At 39.7% G+C, this 27,636-nt stretch overlaps 1 protein-coding gene across 7 annotated transcripts in view; it reads right to left on the bottom strand.

Moving 5' to 3' along the window:
- Positions 1 to 27,636, bottom strand: part of RAI14 (retinoic acid induced 14) — an 88,591-nt gene that overhangs the window by 25,022 nt on the left and 35,933 nt on the right. For all 7 annotated transcript variants that reach the window (XM_074569906.1, XM_074569909.1, XM_074569905.1 and 4 more), the window contains one exon: positions 12,045 to 12,175. In XM_074569906.1, coding sequence (XP_074426007.1) covers positions 12,045 to 12,175 — 131 coding nt within the window. The remainder of the gene's footprint in view (positions 1 to 12,044; positions 12,176 to 27,636) is intronic.

The following is a 27,636-nucleotide window of genomic DNA, read 5'->3' as shown; positions in this document are numbered from 1 at the left end:
TACCGAAGAATCGGGCCACGGAGGAACATCAGAACAACCAGCAGGTGGATCGGGCCGCTAGGATTGAAGTGGCTCAGGTGGATCTGGACTGGCAACATAAGGGTGAACTATTCATAGCTCGGTGGGCCCATGACTCCTCAGGCCATCAAGGGAGAGATGCGACATATAGATGGGCTCGTGACCGAGGGGTGGACTTGACCATGGACACTATTGCACAGGTCATCCATGAATGTGAGACATGCGCTGCGATCAAACAAGCCAAGCGTTTGAAGCCTCTTTGGTATGGAGGGCGATGGCTGAAATACAAATATGGGGAGGCCTGGCAGATTGATTATATCACACTGCCACAAACCCGTCAAGGCAAGCGCTATGTGCTCACAATGGTGGAAGCAACCACTGGATGGCTGGAAACATACCCTGTGCCCCATGCCACTGCCCGGAACACTATCCTGGGCCTTGAAAAGCAAGTCCTGTGGCGACATGGTACCCCAGAGAGAATTGAGTCGGACAACGGGACTCATTTCCGAAACAGCCTCATAGACACCTGGGCCAAAGAGCATGGTATCGAGTGGGTGTATCACATCCCCTATCACGCACCAGTCACAAGCTCCAAAAAATACAGCATGCAACAGACCAGCACCACCCAGCATCTCACCTGCTCTGAGAGACTGTTCTAACAGATGGAGCCCAAAGCCGTGGATTAAAAGAACTCAACGGACACTTTGGAGGGATGGCCCATAAACTAAGGGCATTATATGTGTGTATATATATATATATATAAAACAGGGGAAAGTGGTGGCAATTCATTGGAACCTGCTGGGCATGGCAGAGATGGTATGGAATAAGGGGTGGATAATGTCCTGGTTCCGGTGGGGATAGGGTTAACTTTTCCTGGTATTCCATGCCATGTGAGCCACGCCCACCCTGAGCTGCCGGGGGAGGGGGCAGGAAGTTGCTGCTTAGAAGCGGGCTGGGGCGTCCCAGTCCGCCCGGCCGGTGAGTGGCGGGGAGCGGCGGTTCCGTAATCGCGTTTGTATATTCCCCTATCCGTGTTGTTGTTGTTGTTTGCCTGTTCCCTTTGCTGTCCTGTTAAACTGCCTTTGTCTCAACCCAAAAGTCTTGCCTTTTCTTACGATTCTTCCTGTATTAGGAAGGTGCGAGCGAGCGAGCGGCACGTGGTTCTTTGTTGCCGTCTGAGGCTAAACCACAACACTGCCTAACCATTTGTACAGCTATATCCCGCAAAACTAAGCACAGTCCTCTTACTGAATGTTATTTTGACAGGTGGCTTAAATCAAGTGGGTGGTCCACATATGTAGGGAAAATGTCACAAAAGTAGAGTGGAACATGATAAAATAAAATAAAAAAAAATATGAAGTCTTAACTTAAGATAGCAAGCCCTAACTAGGAAATTTTCATTTGTGAAAAGAAATACAGAAGAAAAAAAAGAGCAGAAAAATTACACCCAATCAGGGGCTTCATCTCTGTTTGGCAAGGTCACAATCCAGAGTTTTTTGAGGGGTCAGAATTAGCATTCTGTGCAACACAGATTTTCTCCAAGGCCTGAAAGTAGTCTGACACCTTACTTACCAAAATCCAAAGCAAATAAAGAACATGGTTGAATTATGGAGGCTAAGTGGATATTGTATTTGCTGTTATGACAAACATGGAATAAAGTCAAACTTCTATGCAAGCGTATAATACTATTGTTCTCTGCCATTTTCATCTGAGTGCTCTGAAAATATTTTAAGTGCAAAAATGTTTGAAATACACTATGAACTCACATACACTCATTGTCAAGGTTTATTTTGAGTAAAAACATTCCTCCCTAAGGCAGATCATTCTTCTTCATTTTCTAATGTACATCAACTCTTTGTTAACTTTTTAAAAGTCTGACTTGTCTGCCAACAGTTTGATGATTTATAGTTTCCCGACCAACCAATATCTTCACACAAACAAACAAGATTGATAAAATAAAGATATGGAGCTGCTTGGAGTCTTTGTAATGCTGACTTAAAAAAAAAAAACAAAAACAAAAAACACAAAACCACCAAAAAAACAGAAATGGAAGATATATAAGCTTTGCTGCTACCAGATCAGACAGGCAAGCAATTCTTCAACTATCTCAGTTAGAAAGAAACCCACTGACTGATTTTCTGCACTGACTTGAGCTTTTACATGTTTTAGAGGTGCACCTAGCTTACAGTGTCTATTATCCCTCAAAGCCTCAATTCGCACTTCAATAACAGCAAAAATAAATATATTAGATGATATCTGGCTTTTGATTGTTTTCCACCAAAGGCTGAGTAGCAGAAGTGCTAGAGTGCCCGAGACCTGACCTGGAGGAGAAAGGGCTGTGAGTACCACTAGCACAGCATATTTTGTGCATGAAGGAAGTGCCTGCCTTCACTCAGGAGGAAGTCCAGTGTGGTCTCCTTTCACATGTAGCAAGATGACCAGTAATCAGAGAAGAAAACAGCTTAATTTTCTCCGAATGGTTTGAGATTTTATCAGCATAAAAACAATGATGAAAGTAAGCCTATTAAACAGAACAAGTTTTTGACACGTCCTGAATTGAATTAATAGAAAAATTATCACCTTCAGATTTAAAGATTGGGAAAGTCCCAGAATGGTCCTGAAATTGGAGGTGTTTTCTGCTTTCCTCTGCCAAGCCAGACAGGGCTTTCAGCAAAGTAGTAACTGTTTATTCCAGCAAGAATTATGCTTCTGTGAGGAACACCTGCCCAGTTCTGCTTCTTCCTTGCATCAGCACAAGTAGGAAGGTACAGGGAATAAAACCAGTTGAAAACTAAAGCTGCCTTCCACAGTTTCATCACAGAGCCACAGACGCATGCACCCTCTCAGTGCAAAAGGAAGGAACAGGACATAGAATTTCACCTTAAACCTAAAACTAAGATTAAGCCATGAGTGTTTCCCCTTGAAAGCAACAGAATCTTATCTTTCCCTGACTGCATTATCAAGAGATAGTCACGCATTTGAGAATACATATGTCTTAGGAACAGCCATCCAATTATGGAGGAACCATAAGCAGGTTTGGCAAATCAGACTGCCTTAAAGGAAAATCAGACATTTACAGGTACCACTATCAATACTTACTAGTTCTTTAAGGTTTTTATTATTTTGTTTTTAAAGCAAATAAACCCCATAGCTTCGCACTGCACTCACTTCATCTCCTCCTAAGAGTAAATGTAACAAATACGACCTTTCATTAAATGCTGGCAGTCCATGTCATCATTCTGCATGCAGCCACAAGAGTAGAAAAGTCATCTTAAGAAAAAGTTACAGCAAATACATTTTGTTTTCAAGCCAGAGTTGGCATCACACTGAGAAAATTAAGTATTCTGAGTTTTAAGACAGTCAATCAGTGAGTTGCTACCAACACCTTCTGGAGTGGAGGCAGGTTAAGATTTCAAGAAGTTGACATAGAAAGGTATGGATTTACTAGGAGCTGTAGGGGATTTTTCCCCTCTCTCCCGCTTAATACCAGCCACTGCAAACTGAAGCAATGCACGTAGCCTGTATTCTCCTATCTCCTGTTTAAATATAAGATGGCCTCTGCCCTCCCCCAGTACACACAAAACTCTCTGGCAAAAACCCTCCATCTAACTTTTGCGTTAGAATATATGCTGGAACAGCTTTCAAAAAAAAAACCAAAACAAAAAACCCCACCAATGCAGTTTTCATATAAAGTTTCCAGTTTTGCCTCATAGCATAAAAAGTCTTGTTTCAATCATACACACCTCAAGGTACAGGACATTAATAAAAGGCAAGTCTGCTGAACGGCTGTTTTCTTAATAGGAAAGAAGAAATTGCATCATGCAACACAGGAGCTGGCAAGCTACAGACTCCTGATTTTAGCCTTCAAACTCAGCAAAAATTTCCACCCAGCTGCTCTTCAGAGAGATTTCTGGGATCCCCAGAAGCTTTATATTTTTTATTCTCAGGTTGTGTTCCAGCAGTCCCATTTTCATACAGTTTTCTTTGGCAAACTCTGTTACCACATTACCACAAACTCCTACTTCAAGTCTGAAACATATAGACTTTTCTTCATGTACCATTAATTGTAAACATAAGTGCTCATAATTTAGATTTATCATATGAAGTTTCCTGCAGAGTGTCCATTTTTAAAGTCCCTCAATAACTAACATCAGCAAATTGCAACACACATTCTGCCAAGGGCGAGCTTCAGGGCACTCCTAGGTGTTGACAGAAAGTCTGAAGTTTTGAAATACTACTTTTATTTTTGGTGTTGTAGGGTAGGAAAATGGACAGAGTAGAAGAAACAATGCAGTTTCATAAAGCTTAAAGAGCCCAGAAATAAGAGTAGTGTTGTCTGTGCCTCTAAAGCCAAGTTCAGAGGAGTGGGGAAGATTTCCTCTGACTGGTTCTTTAAAAACACATCCCACACCTAAAGCCCAAGGGGGCACACAGTTAGCTTCTCAATATACATGCCTTCTGGCAAAACATCTTTTTAGCATAGGGTAAAATCCCTGAGGATGCCACGGATGTGTCCAGATCAAAGTTACTTCCTCCCTCAGCTAGGTAAAACCAGCTAGCCATGCGCTGCACTTTCTTGCAAGGCCAGAATAGATTTCAAAGTTAAAATTAAGCCCAACAATAAGAGCAATGACTAGCATATGCCTTAACCTTCATCCTCCAACACAACCCGCTTGGTATTGCTGCCTATGGGCTAGCAGATGCTAATAACCACCTTAGAATATGAAAAGTCATGAAATTAGAGCATGGAAATCCTAAACCATGTTAGCGTAACAAGAGGCCAGGAAAAAGGCTGGAAAGGCTGAGAACAAGTGAGTAAAAGTTAATCTAAAGAAAATATTTTTGTTGCATGAAAATCCAGCAAGGCTTAAGAACTGCATATAGTGCTCGAAGAACCAAAGAGCATGGAGATCCTTGTGCGACTTTAGGGACATTGACAAAGGATAGCTCAGGGTTATGTGCTCTGTTTGAAGTTTTTGTGTCTTTTGCATTTATAATGCTTCGCACATTTTCATATTTGAAGCAACAGAACTGTTTGAATATTTTTTTTTATTAAACTGCATAAAGTGAACTTCTCTTACTGTTTAGGGGAATTACAAACCAAATGCAATAATATGTACTTATAGTAATTAATCTACAAGTAACATGTTCTTCAGAAACCACTGGTTAAGATGACCTCTTAACATTTGTTTTTATAAACTCTTCAAATGATTGTGGCAATATATTTTTATTCTGCATTTCAGAGTAACTGTACCACTGAAGCTTTTAAGATTCCACATTTCTGAAGAGGAATAGGGACTGGAACATAGACACTTGCAGGAAAAGGCAACACAGAGCTTTCCTGCATTTTCCAGTTAGTATTTCCTAACACAGAACTCTCCTGTAAAGCAGGTAGCAGAAAATGTGGAGTGATACATGAGCCCATTAAATAACCACTCACCAGCATAGTCTATTACCTGAGACCTCATTGTGAAGCTAAAAAAAATGAAATAAATCCAACATTTGCACATTGCTCTGTTTTGGCTGTCTGTTCCCTTTCCCTTCCTAGATTAGAGTACGTTTTTAAGCCAGTAGCAGCCAGTTGGTGTCATTAAAATCTACACATACAGCTCATTTGGTTGCGTAAGTCTTTGAAAAACATGTAAAACTGCATCCCATTATGTAGATATAAATCTGAAAAACAACTGCTGCCTAAGCCCTGTTCCCTCCAACCTTAGAGAGCCTGCTTCTGGTCCGACCCACGAGAGGCACGCTTCCCTTGTCCTCCCTTGCCAGCTCAGATGAGATGAGTGCAGGGAGCAGCAACAGCGTTCCTCACATGGAAGTGGGGTACTAGTATCTGCCTCCATGTGAGCCAAGCTGCAGCTGCTTCAAGCCAAGCATACAAAAAACTTCCAACCATCTAGGCTATGCTCTGATCCAAGCAACTGACAAACTTCTTGAAACCCGGCCAGGTCTGGTAAAATCTGGGTATCTGACAACTCTGCAAATGGAGCTGCTTTACAGTGAATTCCAGCAGCTGCCTGATGCTGCATTACAGGTTTGGCCAATCCTACCCGTGAGCAGGAGTGGAGTGGGCTGCTCACAGGCTATCCCAACACATGTACAGGGGCCCTTCTGAGATGACTTGCTTTCTTCTGAGACGATAGCCCTACTAATAGATAATGAAATACAATAGTTCATTAAGAATAGCCATCCTATCAGCCTGTGTGAAAAAAAACAAGTATAAAACAGAAGATGCGAGCTGGCTCCTAAAATAAATTACAGATAGATTGTTTCTCCTTTGAACTCTAGCTATCACGTGCAGGAAGTCCTGTGCATGTACGATGCAAAACCCATGGAATGTTTCCCAATGTTCAAAGAACTTTATATGAAGTAGGCAGTATGTTCTTTAAATAAGTAGAATTTGTTTTACAATATAGAAAATCACTAAAGAGAGAAAGTACAAAGTTTCAGTTTTTTAGAAATTAAGTTTAGGATCTTAGTAATTGAAATTAAACTAAAAAGCATAAATTTCTGTTTCTTCAGAAGATGGCCTCTTCACTTTTTTTGTAAATAATATGAAGGTATAAAAATAATAAGATGTCTTATTAAGAACTGCTTCAAAAATGCATACGATAGAACTGTTGATTTCAAGTCCTGTCAAAAGTATAGCTAAGAAATAAAAATTGGATTATGACATCTCCAAGTCTAACTGAGCAGTCATATATTCAAAACCATCAAAAATGGTCTACACATTTTCACTCAAGAGCCAGGAACAAACCACTAACGTGAATTCCACTCCATGGATCTCATTTAAAAGCCTGCATGATTGTCAATAGAGTAATGTTTGTATGAAATGTGGATTTTTTCATGTATTGCCAAATTATAAAATCAAAGTATTGTTCCTCTGTTATAGAGATAAGAGCATTTCCTCTCACTATACATTAACAATTGGCTCATACTGAACATAATAGAAAGTTAATTAGCCCAATTTAGTATCCTGGCAGAGGATAGCTTCACCCAACTGCGCCCAGATGTTTCACTAACATTTCTAAGTGTTAGTCTAAAGTAGAAAGCAATTTTTCAGGAAACTTAGTATCAACATCTTAATTGAATTATATCCATTACAATGCTGCAGGGAGAGGGGGAAATGAAAACGAACAATCAGGATATGAAGCTGAAAAGAACTTCAGGGAGGTTTTGGAGAGACAAAAGCTTTGACACCCAAATCTCCCATGGAAATAAACTTTACAAGAAATTTTGGAATAAGAACCAGATTTCAGCCATCTGTTGGCTACAGATAAAACACAGGTGGAGATCGCTGTGGTCTTCCTTGTTTCATCCATGCTCTGAAACCTAGACATTATTGTGACCATCTGGACCACCATAAATTAAATAAATAAAAGAAATATAAATATAATGAGAAAAAAAATTAAAAAATATTTTCTGTCAGGTATCATATCAGGTCAGTGGAACACAATGAACTCTGTTCCTGGAGAGGTGACAATCCTCAGGCACTAGACGTTTCTTGCAGCTCCTACCCTGGTACACTTTTCAAAGGACAGTATGCTGTGTGCTTTCCTACCTAAGCGTTCAGGCAATTTTAAGAGATGACAGAGTCCATACTAAAGAAACTTCTTTTAGATCATGGTGGTAGACTGAGGACCCCAACACATGCATATGAAAATAATGTAGAGACTGCCTGAATTTCAAAGGTCTCCTAGATGATTTATAGCAATTTCTAATCAAAAAAAGGAGGATAATACAATTCCTCTTCTATTTCATAGGCACTGAGCTCACCTGCCGTCTTCGATTATGAAGATCAGCTGTCTAAACCATTTTGTATGGTTTTCTGTCTCAACTAGAACAGTATAATCACTATAGTAAGTCTGTATTCTTCCAATAGCTTCCATTAAGAGAAATATTATTACGCACAAGAAAAGACTGTCTCTCAAAGGTAATTAAAACATGATTTACTTTTGGAACAGTGATGTCCTTCATGCCACTCACCCCACCTCCTTATACAATTGAGATCCAAAAGAAAGAAAAGAAAAATGAATACTATGTACATGATAAATACGAAGGATTTGGCATTGGAATATGCTCCAAAATTTATTTTTGGTTCAGCCTCCAAGGCACGATCATTCTGGTTCAAATGAAAATATATAATTTCTACTAACTGCTATTGACAATAGTTCTGTGAAAAAGTCCTTTAAGAGTGCATTTGTGGAGGTTTCTAAAGCTTTTTTGTACCATTGTCAGACTCATTTTATTAAACAACAGCTGATTCAATTGCAGTTAAAAAAAATTTACAGAGACCTATTGTTTCATTTAATAGCTATGAGCATTGAATTCTAGCTCAGTACCTTGCAGAAACATGCAAACATGGCAATGATGGACTGGCACACAGACAAAATAACTTTAGGACAAGGAAGTGCTGCCATTTATACATTGTGAATCCTTTCCAAAATTCTCCCTCCTCCCCGCACTCCCCTTCAGTAATAGCAGCAGCTTCTTTAAATAACAGCCCATTTGAACGCTTGCTCTTGTGGAAAGTGCCTGCTCTTGTGGAAAGTGCCGTACATGAATGAATCCTATCCCCTCCTGAAAAGGCTCTCTTTGAAAACCCTTTTTTGTTAGTTTAAGTGGGATTTAAATGATCAAATTCCAAACTGGAAAGCACTGTTTTGTTGTTTAAGGAAGCTGGACAGAAAAAGCCTATCTGGCAGAATAAGACTACAATGGCAGAGTCAGATTTCTAGATAGGTTCTATTACAAGGGTGCTTGGCAATAGTCTGTGCTGCGTAAGTGGGAGCAACAATGGGGTTGTGTCAACTTATGCCAAAGGTGGATTTGCTCCATGGCCTTAAAATTGATTTATTGTTTTTAGAAAGGACTGAGTCAGAGGCAGGGTGGTGGTGTGGAAAGTGAGGCAAGTCTTAAAAAACTCATTTCATTACTCTGATGAGATTTCTTTTTTAATACTTTTTTTAAGAGGTATTGCTGGAGAATTAAATCTCCTGATGAAAATCTGTGAACACTACCTCTAAGAAATCTACTGGTTAATTTAAGCATCTCTATTCTATTACATGTAGGCAAGCCACAAATAAAAGGACTTATAGGACAGAGGCAAAAGAAAACAGGTGAAATTTAGGTGGTTATGTCCACAACTGAGCCAGAGCTGGAGCACATCATAGTAGGACTCAGTGGCATGATGCATACAGTACTCAACAGGACAAATACATAAAATCTAGGGTTGTAGTCTCTGTTCCTCTCAGGTCAAACACTTTATATTAAGAAGCCACTTGATTATAAACAAGAAACTTAGAATACCGCTTTAAGTATGACAAATTAAAGAGACTCTCAACCTTCTAGTTTAAAATAATGTACTATATTACTACATTTCAAATAAAGATGTGGGCAGTATCGAGAATTTTGTTTACAGGGTTATATAACAAAAAAATGAAAAAGAAAAGATCTTAAAAAAAACATTAGAGAAACACCTTAGAGGAAGAGACCTAACAAACCTGTACTGCAACACGTAATTGTTTCTCCTTTTTTGCTTTCAAGCACATTCCAAAGTCTTTAATCACATTATGCGCATTGTTATATAATCAAATCCATTATGTTCTTCTGGTTAGTCACCTTCAGCCTAATTATGTAAACAAATACATCAATATATACTTACAGGAATCAATAGGCCACTCATCCAAAGAGCTCCCTTCCCACATGACACTGCAGACCACCTTCTAAAATGGAACCAGTAAAATCTGAGCACAATGGTGGACAGTTGTCCCCAAAAGACCTCTCCACATTGCACTTTCCCCAGCATGAGTCTCCCATGTTACAGATGAGGTAGCTGACAAACTGATACCATGCTCCTGCAGGACACTAACAGACCTCAGTGCTGGGCTGCAGCACCGTCTATGCCTCTAAGCAGAGCTTCTGAGATAGTGCAAAACAGCTACATGAGGTACCCAGAGTCACCGTGCAGGAATGAAGCCTTGGCATCACACTGCAAACATAGGAGAAACAAGCCTACCTACACAGAAATGATGGCTGTACTTCATTTTGCACACACTAAAAAAAGACTCTGAAGAGGGAAAAATGCAATCAAACCACTGCCCATTACTAATAAGCCATACTGGGCAACATTTCTGGGTCACGATACTCTGGTAGCTACGTCTCTCCAGATCAGCGTCATTGTTTCTACCCCTGTCAGTCTCTATCTTTCAAAACTGAGAAAGAAATAACCTGAGTAGGTCTGCTAAGTTTCCCAACGCACTGGGAACAGAATGAGAGCTGACACGCTGTACTTCTGTATCACAGCAATAATATTTTTTCTTTGTTCTCTCTGAAGCTTTCTTTTAAACCCCTACACAGAAATACCTAAAAAAGTAAATGAAAATTAAATGAGTATACTGAACAAGCAAAGCCAGAGTTATTCATAGTATTAATTTACATTTGTTCCAAGCAATTAAAAGAAGTAGTTGTATCTGTATTATTAGTAACTGCATCACTACTATAAATATATTGTCATCAACTTCTTTGTAGTTGCAAATAAAGAGGAAAAAAGGGGAATTTTGTAGTGTGTCCCTGGAAAGCTGAGAATCATTGCATGAGATCCCTACAGTTACAACAATCCTATTTCTTAGAGTTAAGTGGCTTACGTGTACTCATTGATAACTTCAGTTTTGGTTGCTTCCCTACAAAAATTCATAGTATCAAATTATATATGAAATCTTCCAAATAGATGTTACATTGGATACAGTGCAGCTTAAGAATCTAGCTCTGAAGTTACATTGAATGTAAAAACATGAGATGCTAGACATAGCTGTAATTCAGAAGATTCAACAGAAGCCATTCTCTGATTATACCCAAAAGAAAAACATACACATGCAACTTGTTAAAATTAAAAATATATTAAAGTGTGGAGAAAGCCCACTTGAAGTAATTGGAGGACTTGGACTTCTGCAGTAAGATGTTGCAGGTCATTATGAATCACGGCCATTACTCAGTTTTGTCAGATGCAGAGTAGAAATAGAGCAGATGCAGGAAACTGAAACAGACCAAGCATGGTCTTAGGGCCATGGTTTAGTGGTGGACTTGGCAGTGTTACATTAACGGTTGGACTTGATGATCTCAAAGGTCTCTTCCAACCTTAATGATTCCATGATTCTAAGAAGCAGAGTGTGACTCAGTAAATGTACCCCAGAGGTAATTCATTAGAACTTATTTTGTATAAACTGCCTGGTGCTGAGTCTCCCAAGACTAGAAACTGTTATCCTTTCTCGCCATCTATCCAGAATTTTATGAAGGCTTTGGTTCTGTCACAGGATGCCTATTTCTCATTTATCCATTTAATCATCTTCCTGGGCCCCAAAAACCAAGGTTTAAGGATAGCCATCTCTTGGCTGTAATTTTCTTACTGGAATCTTTTATCTTTCACAATTCAGAATGTTCACAGGAGAACAAGAGGAAGAACAGAAGAAGAAAGAGCTATATATAAAATATATTGAGACTGCTAGAGAAATCTCATTCACACAAAACTTTCATTGCCAAACTTCAATCAAAACAAGGAACAGTTGCAAGAACCATTAGCATCTGCAAGATTTTAAAACCCAATCACCATAGTTCAAACTAACCCATTAGAATGAAAAATTTATCTTCATTTCTATGTCATTAAAGTAATGTCCATGGAGAAAAAATAGCCCCAAAGATTAATGCCTTTTGGACTCTGCAATCTGCAATGTGCCGTGAAATTCCCAAGTCCCAAAATACACTGTCCTAAAATGGCCTCAATCTACCCAGCAGTACAGCATCAAGTTATCTCAATCGGTTTCTGATTCTGGAATGGATTTTTAAACATAGAATTACAGACACAGACTACCAGGAAGGAGCTTTCCAGAATGTATCATGCTTCAGATGAAAAAGAAAACATTTTCAGGATGGTCTCTGGTTCCTAATTCCTGTAAATGGTGTACACATCCAAGGCTGTTTCTTTCCCCCCTTGTGCTTAAATCACAAGTGTAAGTTGGACTTACGCAGTTTTGCCCTCGCTATCTTGCTTGGTGGCACTGGCTCCTTTTTTACCCAGCAATGAAGCCACTTTCTCAGGATCGCCATTCTCCACCGCCTGCAGCAGTCGATCATCGTTCTTATTCCACTCATTGGTCTGGAGTAAAAGAAAAAGAAAGGAGAAACATTATTAGTAACAGTACTGTGTCCAGGCTTTCCTGAACGATCCTGCATACATTTATCACCATTGAAAGCTGAAACAAAAGCCCAACCCAGAGAAAGCTGCATAAAAGCAGTATAGCACAGGCTCCCAAGGACTCAACGGTTCAATCTAGAGATGACCTCTAACATGGAAACTCTGTAGAAGAGTAATGCAGGAAAAAGCCCTTTTGTTCTTACTGTATTTTTTAAAAATCTCCTTCATTTGTCTAGTGCTGGTTTCTATTCTGAAGCTGCACTGGCCCCATGGGACCTTCATCACATATATCATGTGGATAAGCAATGAGGTGCCCCAGCTGATTCACACCCCACCCTAACAACACAGGCCAGCCAAAACTTTCCACATTCAAGGCTTTTCCCAGATCACACTTTGTAGAGCGTAACAGGTTAAGATACTGACCTTTGCAGACTGTAACTAGTTTTACTGACCTCCCACATTTGTCTTTAAAACAAGCACATCAACCATTCAGACAGACACACACCCCTAGTACTGCTGAAAGAAAAGACCATCACTCTACATTTAATCTTTCCAAACTTTACCCACTAAGTCTTTCTCCTCCTTCTCATCAGCAGAATCAGTGAAAGAACACTATTTCCCAATGTGATGATTCCTTCACCCCCTCCCACTCACCCACCCTGAGTCCATGTCTCAGGACATGGACTATTTCCTCTACCAGACCTCCAAGCTGGATCTAGCAAGACATTAAGAAAACAGAGGACAGTTAACCTTCTGTATTCCTTGTGATCACCACAAAACAAGCTCTGGAAAAGGAGAAGTTGCATCCATGCCTTCTAGTCTGGACTAACAACAGGGCTCAGTCTTCAGAAGGAGCAATCTGGTGCAGTGGAAAGCTGCATTGAGATTAGTGTTAGCACCCCACTACACTCAGGAGAATTATCTTCAACAGACCATGGCTTTCTCTTTTACATCAGTCATCTCATCTCCAGCATGACTACTCTATTAATTAGCACTCAATTTCTACACAACTTCCACAATGATTAAATTCATATTAATACACTCCTTGAGAAATACTCTTTGTAAAGTTCTTTATCTTACAAAGTAAAACACTTTGTCCTGATGCTTGAACACAGACTTTTTTGTCCCTAGCTGAACAAAAAATTTGATGTTTATCTGTCACAAATTGTGAGGAAAAGTGTATGAGGTGCACACTGGTATGAACTAACTCCACAGGCTGTGCACACTTTGAAAACCAGAACAGGAGGAAAGTGTTCCAGGTTACTAGTTATTTACAAACCAAATAAATAAAAAAGACCAAAACATTACAGAGAGTGCAGTCTGAGCAGGAGAGCAGACAGGAGCTGAAAGAACACCACTTGGAACCAAGACTGTGAAAGGGAGCTCTGCCAAAGGAAGTGGCATGCAGAAGACAAAGACCAACTGCTGACTGTTACAGCAGTGGTGTGACTGGTGGATAAATGCGTATCACGCAGGTTTATATTCTTTATTCTTATAGCACTGGAGTAAACCTCTGTAGATTCTAGAGCATTAATTACATCAGCAAAAAAATATTGTTTCCCCCAGCAGTATTTAGACTCCAAGACAATGTGTGGCGAGCCAAGCAGCAGGCTCCACCTAAAATGAAACTCATTGCATAATCTTCATTTGGGGAATTTCAAGCTTTAAAGAGAGCCTATTATTAAAAGCAGATGTTAAAAAAAATACATCTTACTTGTAAAAAAAATCCTTCAGAGCTAACACTGTGTTTGACAGCATATTATGCCTTTTGTTCTGGAGTTTGGCCTGTTTTTTATTATTCAGTCATATAAATAAGTTATAATTTTATAATTCAGTCATATAAGCTTGAGAGGTGGGCCTGTGTGAACCTCATGAAGTTCAACTAGGCCAAGGTGCACGGTCCTGCACCTGGGTCATGGCAATCCCAGGCACAAATACAGGTTGGGCAGAGAATGGCTTGAGAGCAGCCCTGAGGAGAAGGACTTGGGGGTGTTGGTGGACAAGAAGCTCAACATGAGCTGGCAACGTGCACTCGCAGCCCAGAAAGCCAATCACATCCTGGGCTGCATCAAAAGAAGCGTGGCCAGCAGGGCGAGGGAGGTGATTCTGCGCCTCTGCTCCGCTCTGATGAGACCCCACCTGGGGTACTGCATCCAGCTCTGGAGTCGTCAGCACAAAAAGGACATGGAGCTGTTGGAACAGGTCCAGAGGAGGGCCACGAGGATGATCAGAGGGCCGGAACACCTCTCTCTCTGAGGACAGGCTGAGACTGTTGGGGTTGTTCAGCCTGGAGAAGAGAATGCTGCAGGGGAGACCCTAGAGCCCCTTCCAGTACCTAAACAGGGGGCCTACAGAAAAGATGGTGAGGGACTCTTTATCAGGGAGTGTAGCAATAGGACAAGGGGTAACGGTTTTAAACTGAAGAAGGGGAGATTTATATTACGTATTAGGAAGAAATTCTTTACCCTGAGGGTGGTGAGGCACTGGAACAGGTTGCCCAGGGAAGCTGTGGATGCCCAATTCCTGGAGGTGTTCAAGGCCAGGCTGGATGGGACTTTGAGCAGCCTGGTCTGGTGGGAGGTGTCCCTGCCCAGGGCAGGTGGGTTAGAACTAGATGATCTTTAAGGTCCCTTTCAACCTGAACCATTCTATCATTCTATGATTCTATATTTAAATTTAGGATATCCGATGAATCACCGTTACCCACACATCACCAAGATGACCCTAAAGCATTGGTAGCACTTAACTATTGCACTTTTTTCTTCCTCTTCCTCCCCTCCCCTTACCCCCACCCCCCCAAAATCTTGGAAAAGAAAGGAGGAGATAGCAGGTAACAAGGTAATCTACACACACATGTCTAACCCAATACTAACCTGCACTTTGGAAAAGAAATACAACACTTAATTTAAGATTTTTTCATTACCTGAAATAACCAGTTTACTTCTGAAACATGAAACAGAATAAGCTACAGGAAAATGTTAAGATTAAGGCCTGCTGAAAATCTTTGGCAGAACAGCTTTCAGAAGACCATTCAGCTTTTAGTACAAAAATGGCCGCATCTTCAAGAAGTGGTTTCATGAATATTCCTTCAGTATTCAGCTATTAAATTGAAAACTTATTGTCACATAATCCAATATCTAGTATTCTGCTATAAGCAAGCAAGCACACTAATGCCAACCCCTAAATTTAAGAAGAACTGAGATAGTCAATTTGCCATTTGAGAAGCTGCTGTGATAACTATATCCCTGTCTATAATAACACTACCATTAACATCCCAGACCTGAGACAAACACAGCTGGGTCCCATATTACCCCTTAGTATTTATTTAGTGTGAAAGCTGCATGGAGGAGATACATAGATATTAATGGGGAAGCCAAGAGTGTTGTGAAAGTAATTCTGATGTTGCAGAATGATGCTATGTTTATGCTAACAGTAAAACATTTTATGATTTATGGTATTAGTCTCTTACAAGAAAAGAGACTTTAATTCACCATTACTGCAGTTTTCAACCATACCTTTTTGGTAACAAGAAAACCCACACACATACTAAAAACAATTAAAGAAAGATTTAATGATGCCTAGTTCAAAAATTCCATCCTACTTAATTACAACCAAACAGATTCCTTTCCATTTTAGAGCTAAACGGTTTGTCCAAGTTCAGTTCTGTTAAGTAACGCAGTCTCTCACACGGACCCTGAAAACACTCAGTTCTATCAGATCCATCTCAGTGTCAAGGAAATGCTATCAGAGTACATTTCCTTATTTTTCACGCAAAGCTGGCAATTCTTTTTCCTGCTTAGAGGAAAGTGGTAGAGACTAAAGGCTAGGATAGGAAGATCTGTATTTGGTAGTCATTTTAGACCCCTGTTTTCAGTTCTGTATCTAATTAGCGTCTCTTTTTCTAAGCACTGTGACTCAGAGTTGTGAAAGGAATGAATAATTTTAGAGACTGCCACAAACCTAATCCACTTACATTAGTTCTTCCAATTGCATGTGTTCAGTTTTCCTTTCTGATGCTATAACATCTTTAACACTACTGTACCAGCAATTTTGTTTTGCTCATGGAAAAAAAAAAGGATACACACAGTTTCCCTTTATCACTGTGCAGCAGTTATGCTCATTTATAAACTAAAATAGCTGTGTTCTACGTAAGATGTTTCAGAGTCATCACGCTGTATTGCCCATATAAAAGTTATGCATATTTTCATTAAAGCAATAAAGATTCCATTCTAGGGCACCAATAAACATGTCATTATTGTAGATGAAATGTCAATTTTATGTTCAAGCTCTCTCAACACTATACACATATAACTATAATGCAAGTTATATAAATCTATTTACAGACCTCATTTTATCCATAATTTCATTTTGAAAATAAATCTGTCCACACAGAAAAAAACAACTATGCAGGCATCAACTGTTGCTCAAGTATTCCTGATAGGATTGAAGCGTTTCTTTCTTCCCCACTGTGTTCAGCACTGTACAGTGCATTTCAGAAGTTAAAGGTAAAGCTAATGAAATAAATGGCATGCAATGGACTCTCAAAAACAACCACTCCAATAGGGAATTGTAGCCCTACTATCAATCCTCTTCAGGGAAAAAAAAAATCTAGAAGGAAAGAGTATACATATGAGACCCAGAAAGACACCGTACACAGGAACTTAGCAAACAAGTAGAAGGCATTTAAGTCAGTAGGGCTTTCACAGTGCCAACCAAAAATTGCATAGCCACTGCTGCGCAGAGCAGACTGGAAAATACAGATCTCTGAACAGAGGCAGTGACTGTTGCACTACATACAATTTCTGAATATCTTGTAATATTAGCCTGGTTTTGACCCCAAAAGTCACACTTATTACCAAGTATCCAGTAAAGACTTGGGAGGTTAACTTCTGCTGGGATGATGCAAAACAAGGGTACTGCCAACTATGCTTAATATTGTTTTGTGTAAAAGCCACCTTGAAGTACCATTTATCACGCAGCACCAGCTTTTGTTTCTCCTAGAAATCATGCACATGAGGGAGGGAGGCTTTCTTCTGCGAGGAGTACTGGAAGGACTGAGGTGGCCAGCATAACTGGAGACCTTAACTTCATAAACACGCTGTATCAATCTTCCTCCACCACAACCCCACACACCGTCCCGTTCCATTTATCCAGACAGCCCAAACATTTCCATAAGGCCCCTTCTTCAGATGCCCGAGTGCCACATCCTGCCCTGTCTATCACAAGGTTCCTCAGCACTCACCTCTTGCTTATATCTATACCCACTGACTCAACTTTCACATTTCATCCAAGTAGCACAGCACCATCCACCAAAGAGCCCTTGGGAAGTTTCAGTCCTGCTACTACCACTCTTTCAGGTAGCATAAATGAATGTTTCGTCTTATGTCAGAGATGCCTAGACGTGCATCATTCTGAGCAAACTCATGTAGGACACACCAAACTGAAGGTTAACAGAGTAGCAGCAGGGTATTCAGGAAAATCTCTTTAGTATAGCATCAGAGCAACAAAAATATCAGATTCGAGCAGCTAAGCAGGTACTTTTCATCAGCCACAAAGCTAAGGATTTTGGGGTTTGTCCTTGTTTGTATTAAGAGTGTTGCAAATATGCAAGTTAGCCAAATGAGTAGTACAGCATGACACATGGTGCTATGCATGTAGCAGGCAAATAAGAAAACCTGAGCAGCTCAGTGTAAAGGTAAACACACACGTGTCATGAATTTGGAAGAATCTCATCCTAGAAAAGACTACACATGTGGAGTTTCTTTATCTCCACATCCCCCTTCTGTAGGCCACATGCCAAGCAGTTATCAACAGCCTTCCTTCAAACAATTAACATTCTGCAATAACAATGGTTTGTAAACACATGCAAAACTCAGCTGATGAAACACACATTTCAGCTTTATATAACAGAATCAGTACTCCACTCAGTACTACTTCAGGCTTGGGGTGATTTTTTTTTTTTGGTGGGAGGGAGGGTTGATTTAGTTTGGGTTTGTTTTTGTGGGTTTTTTTTAAACATATGTATACTGTTCAGTTTAGGTAGCGATAATGGGCATTACGTATGAAGACAGAATGTAAAACTGATCTAAACTCAAGAAGTGCAAGTTTTTGGATAAAAAAAGAAATCTTCAGTCATGCCTAAGTCAGTCAATCTCTTCCTATTAATAGTAGTATAATTATGCAGGGGTTGAGATAATCCATCATCCATAATAAACCCTAACTGCAACTATAACCTGCCATGCTGAAGCAAGAAAACACAAATACAGTGACAGACGAAAGGATGGTAAGACAAAATCCAAACATCAGGTGGCTTAGCAGAGCTGGGTTTAAGTTTCTGACTGTAATTTAACATCCCTCTCAAGCATGCACTTTAGTCTTAATTTTCATTTTTCAGATAGAAAATTGTGCTGTATGGCCTCAGTCTGGTGCCGCTGTTACCAGCATCCCTCTGGTGACAGTTTAGTCTTTTCCATATTTAAACATTTAGGAACCTGGGAAAGAATTTGGCAGGAAAGAGCTAGCCAAGTTTGTAACGGAAAGCCATTCCTGCACAGGGCACTGTCTGGTCAAGGTTAACGAAGTAAGGCAGAGGGCAGAAAAGAACTGATTGACTTGGTTTGCACCATCAGTTTATGAGTAGTGATTAAAAAGGGCACGATACTCAAGTCAAATGCAGAGTGCTCACACCACCTTCAACAATCACCATCATGACAGGCTGAACTCTCAAAACTGCATCTCCATCAGCCACAGACACACACTTCAGCAGCAGTTGCTGACAGTAATTGTACCGACAATTGTTGACCATGTGTCTCCTCTAAGCTTCCTCTATGCACAGGTTATTTCCTCAGCAAACGTAGAGATAATTCTATGGTTACAAGATAATTCTATGGTAACAAAGTAGTTACCATACTCTTGGGGCTGAAACTATCCAGTAAAAATCCTTCATCATTGGGATCACACACAGCATGCCAACAAGTTGACAGATTGTTTTGAGTCCAAAGAGAAACCTTCATATCAGAGCCTATTTTTTATAGCTAAAGCTTGTGCTATCTATTTTACACATTGTTTTCTCTGTCACAAAGTAAACATCCTCCTTTCTAGACGACAAGCTTAAGAATTAAAAAATATTTTTTAGAGGTATCCATTCTTTTTTCATCATGACCACATCAGGATATTAAATCTCAGTTGCCTTTGAGATTATCAGTAAGTGTCATGCAAGAAATAACATACAACAAGAGGTGATAGTTCTACTTAGCACTCGTACTCAGTGTTTTCCATGTGGAAGGACCTGAGCAAACATTAGCTGGACAACAACTTTGTTTCTTTATCTTTGGCATGCAGCCTACAGGAGATGATTTAAGTGACCTTGCATTGTTGCAAACCTACTGGAGACAGAGTTATGTTATCTCCACTGAAATCAGAACTGCAGGGAAGCTGAGAGGCAAATTGAAATTCCTGATAATTTCAAACTCAGCAACTCACTGTCTGAAAAGGAAAGGAATACTTAAAGACTGGCGTCACAAACAATCGCATGGCAAAGACACTGAACACCACTGCTTGACAAGGTCATCCACAAAAGTCCGTATGTGCTGGACTTCCCAAGAGAGTCTTAAAAACAAGAACAATCCCATTGTAGGGAAAGCATTCACTAGACAAAACATCCCTCAAAATTAAAACAACAGACAATGGCTTTTATCAGAAGAATAGCTTATCTGAAAGCTTTATAACCCAGGAGTCAGTGATACACGGGTAAGTAGCCTACACCTTTCCCTGCCCTTCATCCCCAATTTAAAGACTGAATTTGCCAGTAGCAAACTTGTGTGGTGGGAGTAGAAATCTCCCTCGCAGAGGGGCGGGATCTCGTTGAATTTACCAGCAACAGCTCACCGAAGTCTGTGGCAGCAGCTCCCAGGACATTCAGAGCTCAGCAGGTGACAGAAGCCGCTGCATCTGAGGCCCCTTTCAATTGCTGTGGCTCTAAATACTTCCTGTACCTTTTGAAGTCTGCCCATGGTGCATATACAGCACCAGTGGCATTGCAAGCCGACCTCTGTTGCACTGCACTCCACTGAGGCAGCATCCTGAAGGTCATGCCAAAAGATGCTATGTTCATTAACTTTACCACAAGTAAGGTCTTGACCTCTAATTATGTTGTCAAAAAAGCAAAGCGTAACAATGGCTTTCAAAGTAATTCATAATGATATTATCTAAATGTCACTAATTGCTACAACAGAAATCACTTGGCCATCCATGTTCCCTGACAGCTAATAGTATTAATTATATTTACATAAGATGACAAAAAATTTGCAGCTCACATAGCTTATACATGCATTTCTTTAATGGTGGAAACAGCAGCAGGAATGCAAGTAACCCGTGAACATTTTACAGACAAGTGTTAATCCATTGTCCCCCTCTTGCTTCTTGAGCCTAGTTGGGGTAACTGTCCATGAAAAGTGCATGAGGTCTGTTTGACACTGGAGGCTGTATTTGTGTCAGACCATGAATTCCATTTGAACCGGACATAAAGCACCACGGGGAAGGCAGGAAGCAGTTGGAGTGAATGAACAAAATCGTAACAAAAGGCTAAGGGTAGATTGTCAGTAAACCTTGATAATTACCCATTCATTGGGTAGCTTCTGTAGATAAAGAAGTGATTATTACCCAAGCAAACCATTTTTTCATGCTGAACCCCAGAATAACGCAAGTGAACAGCAAGTCACTCAGCAGCACGCTTCTTTCAGCCAGTGAAGCTGCCCGGAAACTTTTCTGGCAAAAGGGGACTACAAGCTTTGAAATGAAAGAGTCTTTCACCAGCAGAGAAGGGGGAAGATGACCTGACTGAAATGGTCATCTGAAACTGCAAGTTTGTAGAGGAAAAAAAAAAAAAGTCATGGAAAAAAAGTTAGTGTGGTCTTTGCTTAAACTGCAGCAGGCTGTGAGCTGTGCTCGAAGAACACTCAAGAGGGAAATGGAAAGAAATGCATTTAAGAGTTTCTTGTTTTCCTGAGATATTTGTGTTCCTGGTTAGTAAGTTTTTGTTTGATTGATTTTTTTTTTTTTAAACCTGTGTTCGCTTTCACAATTTCAGTCAAGCCTTCAAATGCAGAGTAGCCATAAGGTCAGCATAGGGAATCTGCAGTTAATAAAGCGGAGATACATGGCCTTTTGTACCTCAACTGTTACATTTCTTCTCTGTATAAAAGTAAGAAAGTGAACAGGCTGAGCCCAGAAGTCTGCAACAGAGGCCAAGAGAGCGTGACACAGTCCACCACAAAGGCAGACAGTTGGTCCACGTCTAGTAAGCTCTGAGGTATGTGGTGGAGTTCTGTGTGGGATGGGAGGCACACAGTTCACACATACTCCCTATTTCACTTCCCAGTAAAGGCCACAATGTATCTTTCCTTCAGCTACTACTTTTAAGTCTTTTAACAAGATTTCAGGCTTCAGCTGGGACAGAGTTAATTTCCTTTCTAGTGGTTGCTGTGTTTCAGATTTGGTATGAAAGGAATGTCAGTAATGCATACTGTTTTAGTTGTTGCCAGGTGTTGTTTATATTTTTCAAGAACTTTTTTCAGCTTCCCACAGAAGCTGAGAAGGAGCCCAGATAGAATGATGGAATGGCCAATGGAATATTCCATACCATAGATGTCATGCTGAGTATGTACATGGGGGTTTTCTGGGGGATAGGTACTCACAGTCACTGCTTGGGACGGTGCTAATTCACTGCGTGGTGAGAGTGACTTCTATCACTATTATTATTATTTTCCTTTTCTGTTATTGTTCTGTTAAACTGTCTTTATTTCAACCCACAAACTTTTTTCTTTCAGTTTCCTCTCCTTTTCTTCCTCTTCTCCCCACCCTTATAGGGGGAATGGGCTAGGGCATAAGCAAGTGACTGCATGGTCCCAGCTGCTGGCTGGCATTGAACCACGACACAAGAAAAAATAAATCAATCTTTTCATTTGAGCAACAGTGAGATTTCCTGTTAACATCACATCTAGGTACTTCAGGGCTTCTGTTTTCTTTTAAGTAATTACTGATGTTTTCAAGTAACCAATTTCATTCCAGTGCAGATAAAGGAAAAGGAATGAGCAAAAAGCTCACAACATGTGAGGCATTAGAACAAAGTAAGAAAAACTACAACTAAATTATTATTAACATACAGCCAGAACATTGGCAATAAGTCCACTACTGTCCATTGTTTACCACCTCACGTATCACCAATACAGCAACAGGAGATTTATCTTTACTTTCAGATAGCAAAGGATGTAGCAGGAACCAAGCAACATGGAACCAATCATTCTCAGTAAGACAGAAGTAAAGTAAGAATTAATTGTGTATATTTGTATTAATGGAACAATGTTTGTCTTAACACAGGAAAAAACCACAAGGGACTCTTTGAAAATAAAAACCCAACCAATCCTTTTTGAAATGACCATCTCCTATTGTTCAGCCTTTTCTCATGGTTCTAAAGATTTGTGCTACAATGAACTCAGATGACTGGTCTTCTCATCTTGCAATTACTCAGTAATACTACCAAAACTAAAATACATCTAATGAATTACTAGACACATAGAAACTCTCTCCTTCAAAAAAAAAAAATCCACGGGTTGTCAAAACACAGAATTAAAAAAAAAAAGAAAACCAACCCACATTTCTCAAATGGTTATCCAAGGACCACCAAGAAACCTCAGGTTTCCCTTACACTTAAAAATAAAAATATATTAACAAGAAACTGATTATTAGCATGAGATGCACAGAAAAGACTACTTTCTAACAAAGTTTTAAGACTGAAAAACTACTGAATCAACAGATTTTAGTTATGTATCAGTGTCAAACTGCAATTTACATAAGGTCTTTCAAGTTTTCAGGATTTCTGCTGCACAACTGCTTCATGTCAGTTGAGAAAAAGAGAAATCATGAGATTTAAAGCGAAACTGGCGGGACAATCTAATCTCACCTTTTATCTGGTTAAGTATATTTCAGTGGTAAGCAGGCTGTAAGATACAGGGACAATGCTAACTATGCAAGCAAAGTTTGTTTATCCAGCTATTGTGTTGACTATCTTGCATTCCTCTATACTGTGTTAGACACAATGGTCTGTGTGGATCAGAGTGTGCCCTAGTGACCAGGACATACATTTGAACTCTCAGGTTTGAGACAGTGACAGGAACAGCCTGTTAGCTTTCAACATTCAATGCCATACACATACTGCTTACTTAGTGGATTGTTTTTAAATTCAGCACCACTTATTTCTTGGTATGAGTATCTGAGCTGACGACATCTACCCAGATTTTTAGTAACACCCTTTCTAAATAGTAAATTTAGTCAGAGAAAACAGCTACTTGATGGATCTTCTTGCTTCCAGATGGGCAAATGGACATCCATCCTGCTGGAACCCCCCCAACTGCAACACTATCTCATTTCTAGGACTGGCACATTGTAGACCCATGGCTCCATCTTTCCTCCTGTCTACTGCTAAACCTCTCCAAATGTTGCTTATATTGCCACTTCTGCATAGTAAGCTGGTTTTCATAAAGTTTAGAGCTGCTGTTCTTTTTTCCTCCCCATTACTCTGCAAAAGGGAATAGACACACAAAGGCTAATTATGAAGTGTGCAGACAAGAAAAAGAAAATTCAACACCAAGCAGAACTGCACAAAGTCCAGAAATAATATATTTATTAATCAGGGTTACTACTGCTGTAAGAGGTATTCATAAGGTACCAGCTACCATGGCTGGTATTACAAACGTCTACACAATATCACAGCTCACAATGAAAGCTAATTCTTCTTTTTTCCCTTCTACTAGTAATCTACTTTACTTTGTCAAGTAAAGTAGATTATTTGACAAAGCTCAACCACCTTAACATTATCCACAAGTGCCAGAAAACATCTTAGATTGTCGTTTTTAAAACCACATTATTTTTTATACCTACTGTCATTGTAGGAAGCAATACAATTTCAAAATTTGTAAATAAATAGGTATTAAAATCTCAAAACTATTCAGAGTAGAGAAACAGCCTATTTATAGTTGAATTTGTCATTCTTGTAAAAGACATATCCACTGTTCCTGGGTTATAGCCTTCTATTCTGAAATCTATGACAAAGCCAAACAAAACACAGTGCATGCATAGAGACAAATCCCTATTCCAAGAAATTATTTTGTTTGGAGTCTTCAAGGGCTCAACTCAATCTCCAAAAGTATTTCACAACTACAAAAGGAGGCAGAAAAGTTTTACTCTCGCTCTGATCTTCATGAGGCCACTGATAGATGTTTGTGCCATGGATTGACCTCTAGATCTAATATTTGTCAGTCTCCAAAATCAAATATTAATAAAACAGCAAGCTAAGCTTAGCTGCTTTTGCTTCCATGGGTGCAGTGAAGTATAATCCAAGAGTCATAGGAAAGCTATACCTAAGATACATTCCCAGTTGGACTTAAGAGGTTGGGAAAGCAAGCAATTGTTTTGCATGAAAACAAAATCCACTTCAACAGCCAGAGAAGAGCATGTGAGATTTCACGCCACCACATCTTCCCACGTTGTTTATCCTCCACATCATATGCACTGGGAATCAGACAAGTCTTTTTATGCGTCAGCCTCTCTGTATGTGGAACATCAACTGCCCACACGTGTCTCTCCTTAAGTAAAACGATAGAAACAACAAGCAGGCACTCACCCTGCTTCCCTTCCTTAGGCCTCATCTGCAGAAGGCGCTCCATTTCTCTACGGGGATGAATAACAACATGCACAGCCCTTACACAGGTTATCTGTTCAGCAGTCATGGATGGCCTCACCTTTCATCTGTTGGGGGCCACAGCTGGCACGCCATCCTCCAGTCAGCCTGTGGAAACTCAGTTTCAGCTGCCCCAAGCCAGTGCTGGGGGTTTAACTCCTGCCTGTTTGAATAGTGATCAAGCTATCTGCTGCCTGGCACAACTACCCCAGCTCAGTATTAATGGGCCAGGCTACACGTAAGTAACCCTCCCATTTTCATCTGAATATTCTTATCCATGTATGATTTACTAGAGCACCAAGTGCTACTGATATGGTGTTCTTGCTAATTTGGATACCCTGCACCTCACCAAACATGCTAGGATTATTCACACAAGATGACACAAGTCACAAACAGACTTTTTTTTTTTAACTAAAGAATCACTTGGCTACTATTAATTACTTCCAGGCTGGATTATACTTGCATGACACAATGATCAAGTTACTCTTATCAGAGATAAGTGCTGCCAGTGGTTTGTCTGCTGTAGTCTTGATCCCCACTCTGTGAAGAATACTTCTGCTGATACATCGAGAAGCCCTGCTTCAGGTTGCCTACTTTATATTCTGATTTATTTACAAGATCCATGAACATTTTCTACAATTAGAGTGCTCAGCAGCTCAACAACCTAGAGATTTGCACTCTCCCTGTACAAAGCCACCGTGAATTAAAAATCTACAACGAAAAGATGCAGACAGCATAAAATCCTGAAGGGCAGTACAATGCCCAGAGTCTCTTTGAAGACAAGACCACATAATACCGTGCAAAGTAAGTGGGCCTGCTGTGCTACCAGCCACTTTCCCATCATGAAAAAAAGCATCCCTGTTACAGCCATAACCTCTTTGTCAAGGTCTGTGGAAGGGCTGACATGAGAGAGAAATGCCTAATAATAAAATAAATCTTATAAAACATTTCCCTAAAGCCACCCTACCTCTCTGATGCTTACAAGTAGAGCAACCTGACAAACATCCCTCTATAGTAACACTTCCCATCACATACTGTTTACTTCACATATATTTTAAAGATGGAGACTACACACCAAGACTATGCTGGATTCTGTGGGGCATACCTAATGCAACAACTATGAATGAATAACTGCTTAATTTGGACTTTACCCAGGAGCAAATGGCTGGTCAGTGGCAAGGTAATTCTCATCCTTTTCAAAACACACTTTTCCAATAATTTATGTGAAAGAATGGAGTGAGAGAGGAAGAGCAAGGATTTGTAACAGGTTTTAAGTCTTCGAGGAAGAACAGATAACGCTTAAGAGCTTTGGGAGTCATGACAAAAACGCAAAGAATGTGGGTTCATCTTTTTTTTGGTTTCCTTTAGGAATACACCTCACATGTCTTCGGGGTTCACACATCTTCGGGGTTCCCTTCCATCTCATGAGATAGGAAACCCAAAATAACACACAAGCATATTTTCTGCATCCTGTAACAGCATCTTTAACAGATTCAGCTAATAACTGCAAAGGATCATATAAATAAGCTGAAAATGGGGTAGTTTTCATTGCCAGAGACAGCAGAAGGTTTCCAAATTTTATGGGTTAAAAAAGCCAATAAATTTAACAGTCTTTTGAAGATACTAGTATAATCCTTCCAAAACTGAAGAGAACAGATGACTCAACCATATGGCTACGTTCCACTAAAATTCTGTCTTGTAATCATAAAATATGATGTAATGTAGTTTGGTCCCAGGAGAAGGAAAGGCGTTAGACATATGTGACATGCACAAGCATTCCCTGGATCCATCTGGCTAGCTATTTTAAAAAGGTATTAGACAAATAAGCAGGGTTTTTTAGAAGCCTCCAAGATAAATATTCTTAAGCCTTCTCTTGGAAAAGAAATAGGTATTACTCTTAAAATCTACATTAATGCATCAACCGTTATTGTTACAAACACTGCTCAGCTAAGTAGATATTATATCTACATACTTGTTACACCCTTCTGCAGCAACACAGCTTTAAAAACGTTTGCCTTTATAAACTTTGAAAGCAATCTGTGGTTTATTAACTACTTCATATTTAATTAACAAAAAAATGCTAGAAAAAAAGGTGTTAAAAGGACTATTTGAAAATCAAAAGAAGCTTCCCTTTTAAAAATACCTGGGGAAGAGAAAATAAGACACATCAACTAAGATCATACATACAAAGAATATTATTTTCTGCATTATGTAAAGGTTGAATGAAAAAAACTGCTGAGAAGGAAATCAGCACCATCAACCGTGACAGTTAAAATACTGTTCAATTCATTAATTACCCAAATACGCACAGCAGAAGTCATCAATACCTCAGTTACTGAAATATTTCACATAATCACTTGGAATTAATGGTAAACATTCAGTACATTGTTATCACTCTGGTCCTCATTATATTCAGGGCAACTTAACTAAGCATGTAATGACTAGCAGTTCTACAAAAAACCTCCACTTTTCATTGTATGTAGTTCAAATCCACCCACAACTCAAGTCAGGGTACCAGAAAAATAGACTGATTCCAGTCCGAAATGTAAGGGAAAGTTACAAGCAGCAGTAGCTTCATTTTTCGTAGTGACAAAACTAGCAAGGCAAAATTACTGGGGACTGGCTGAGATATAATTACTCCAAAGCCTTTCTAAAACCACCATGTTACAATCTTCCTGTATGTAAT

This window comes from Larus michahellis, chromosome Z, assembly GCF_964199755.1.
Source record: "Larus michahellis chromosome Z, bLarMic1.1, whole genome shotgun sequence".
Classification (NCBI taxonomy): domain Eukaryota; kingdom Metazoa; phylum Chordata; class Aves; order Charadriiformes; family Laridae; genus Larus; species Larus michahellis.
Note: the sequence above shows the minus strand (reverse complement) of the source record. Positions and strands in the feature narration are given on the sequence as shown.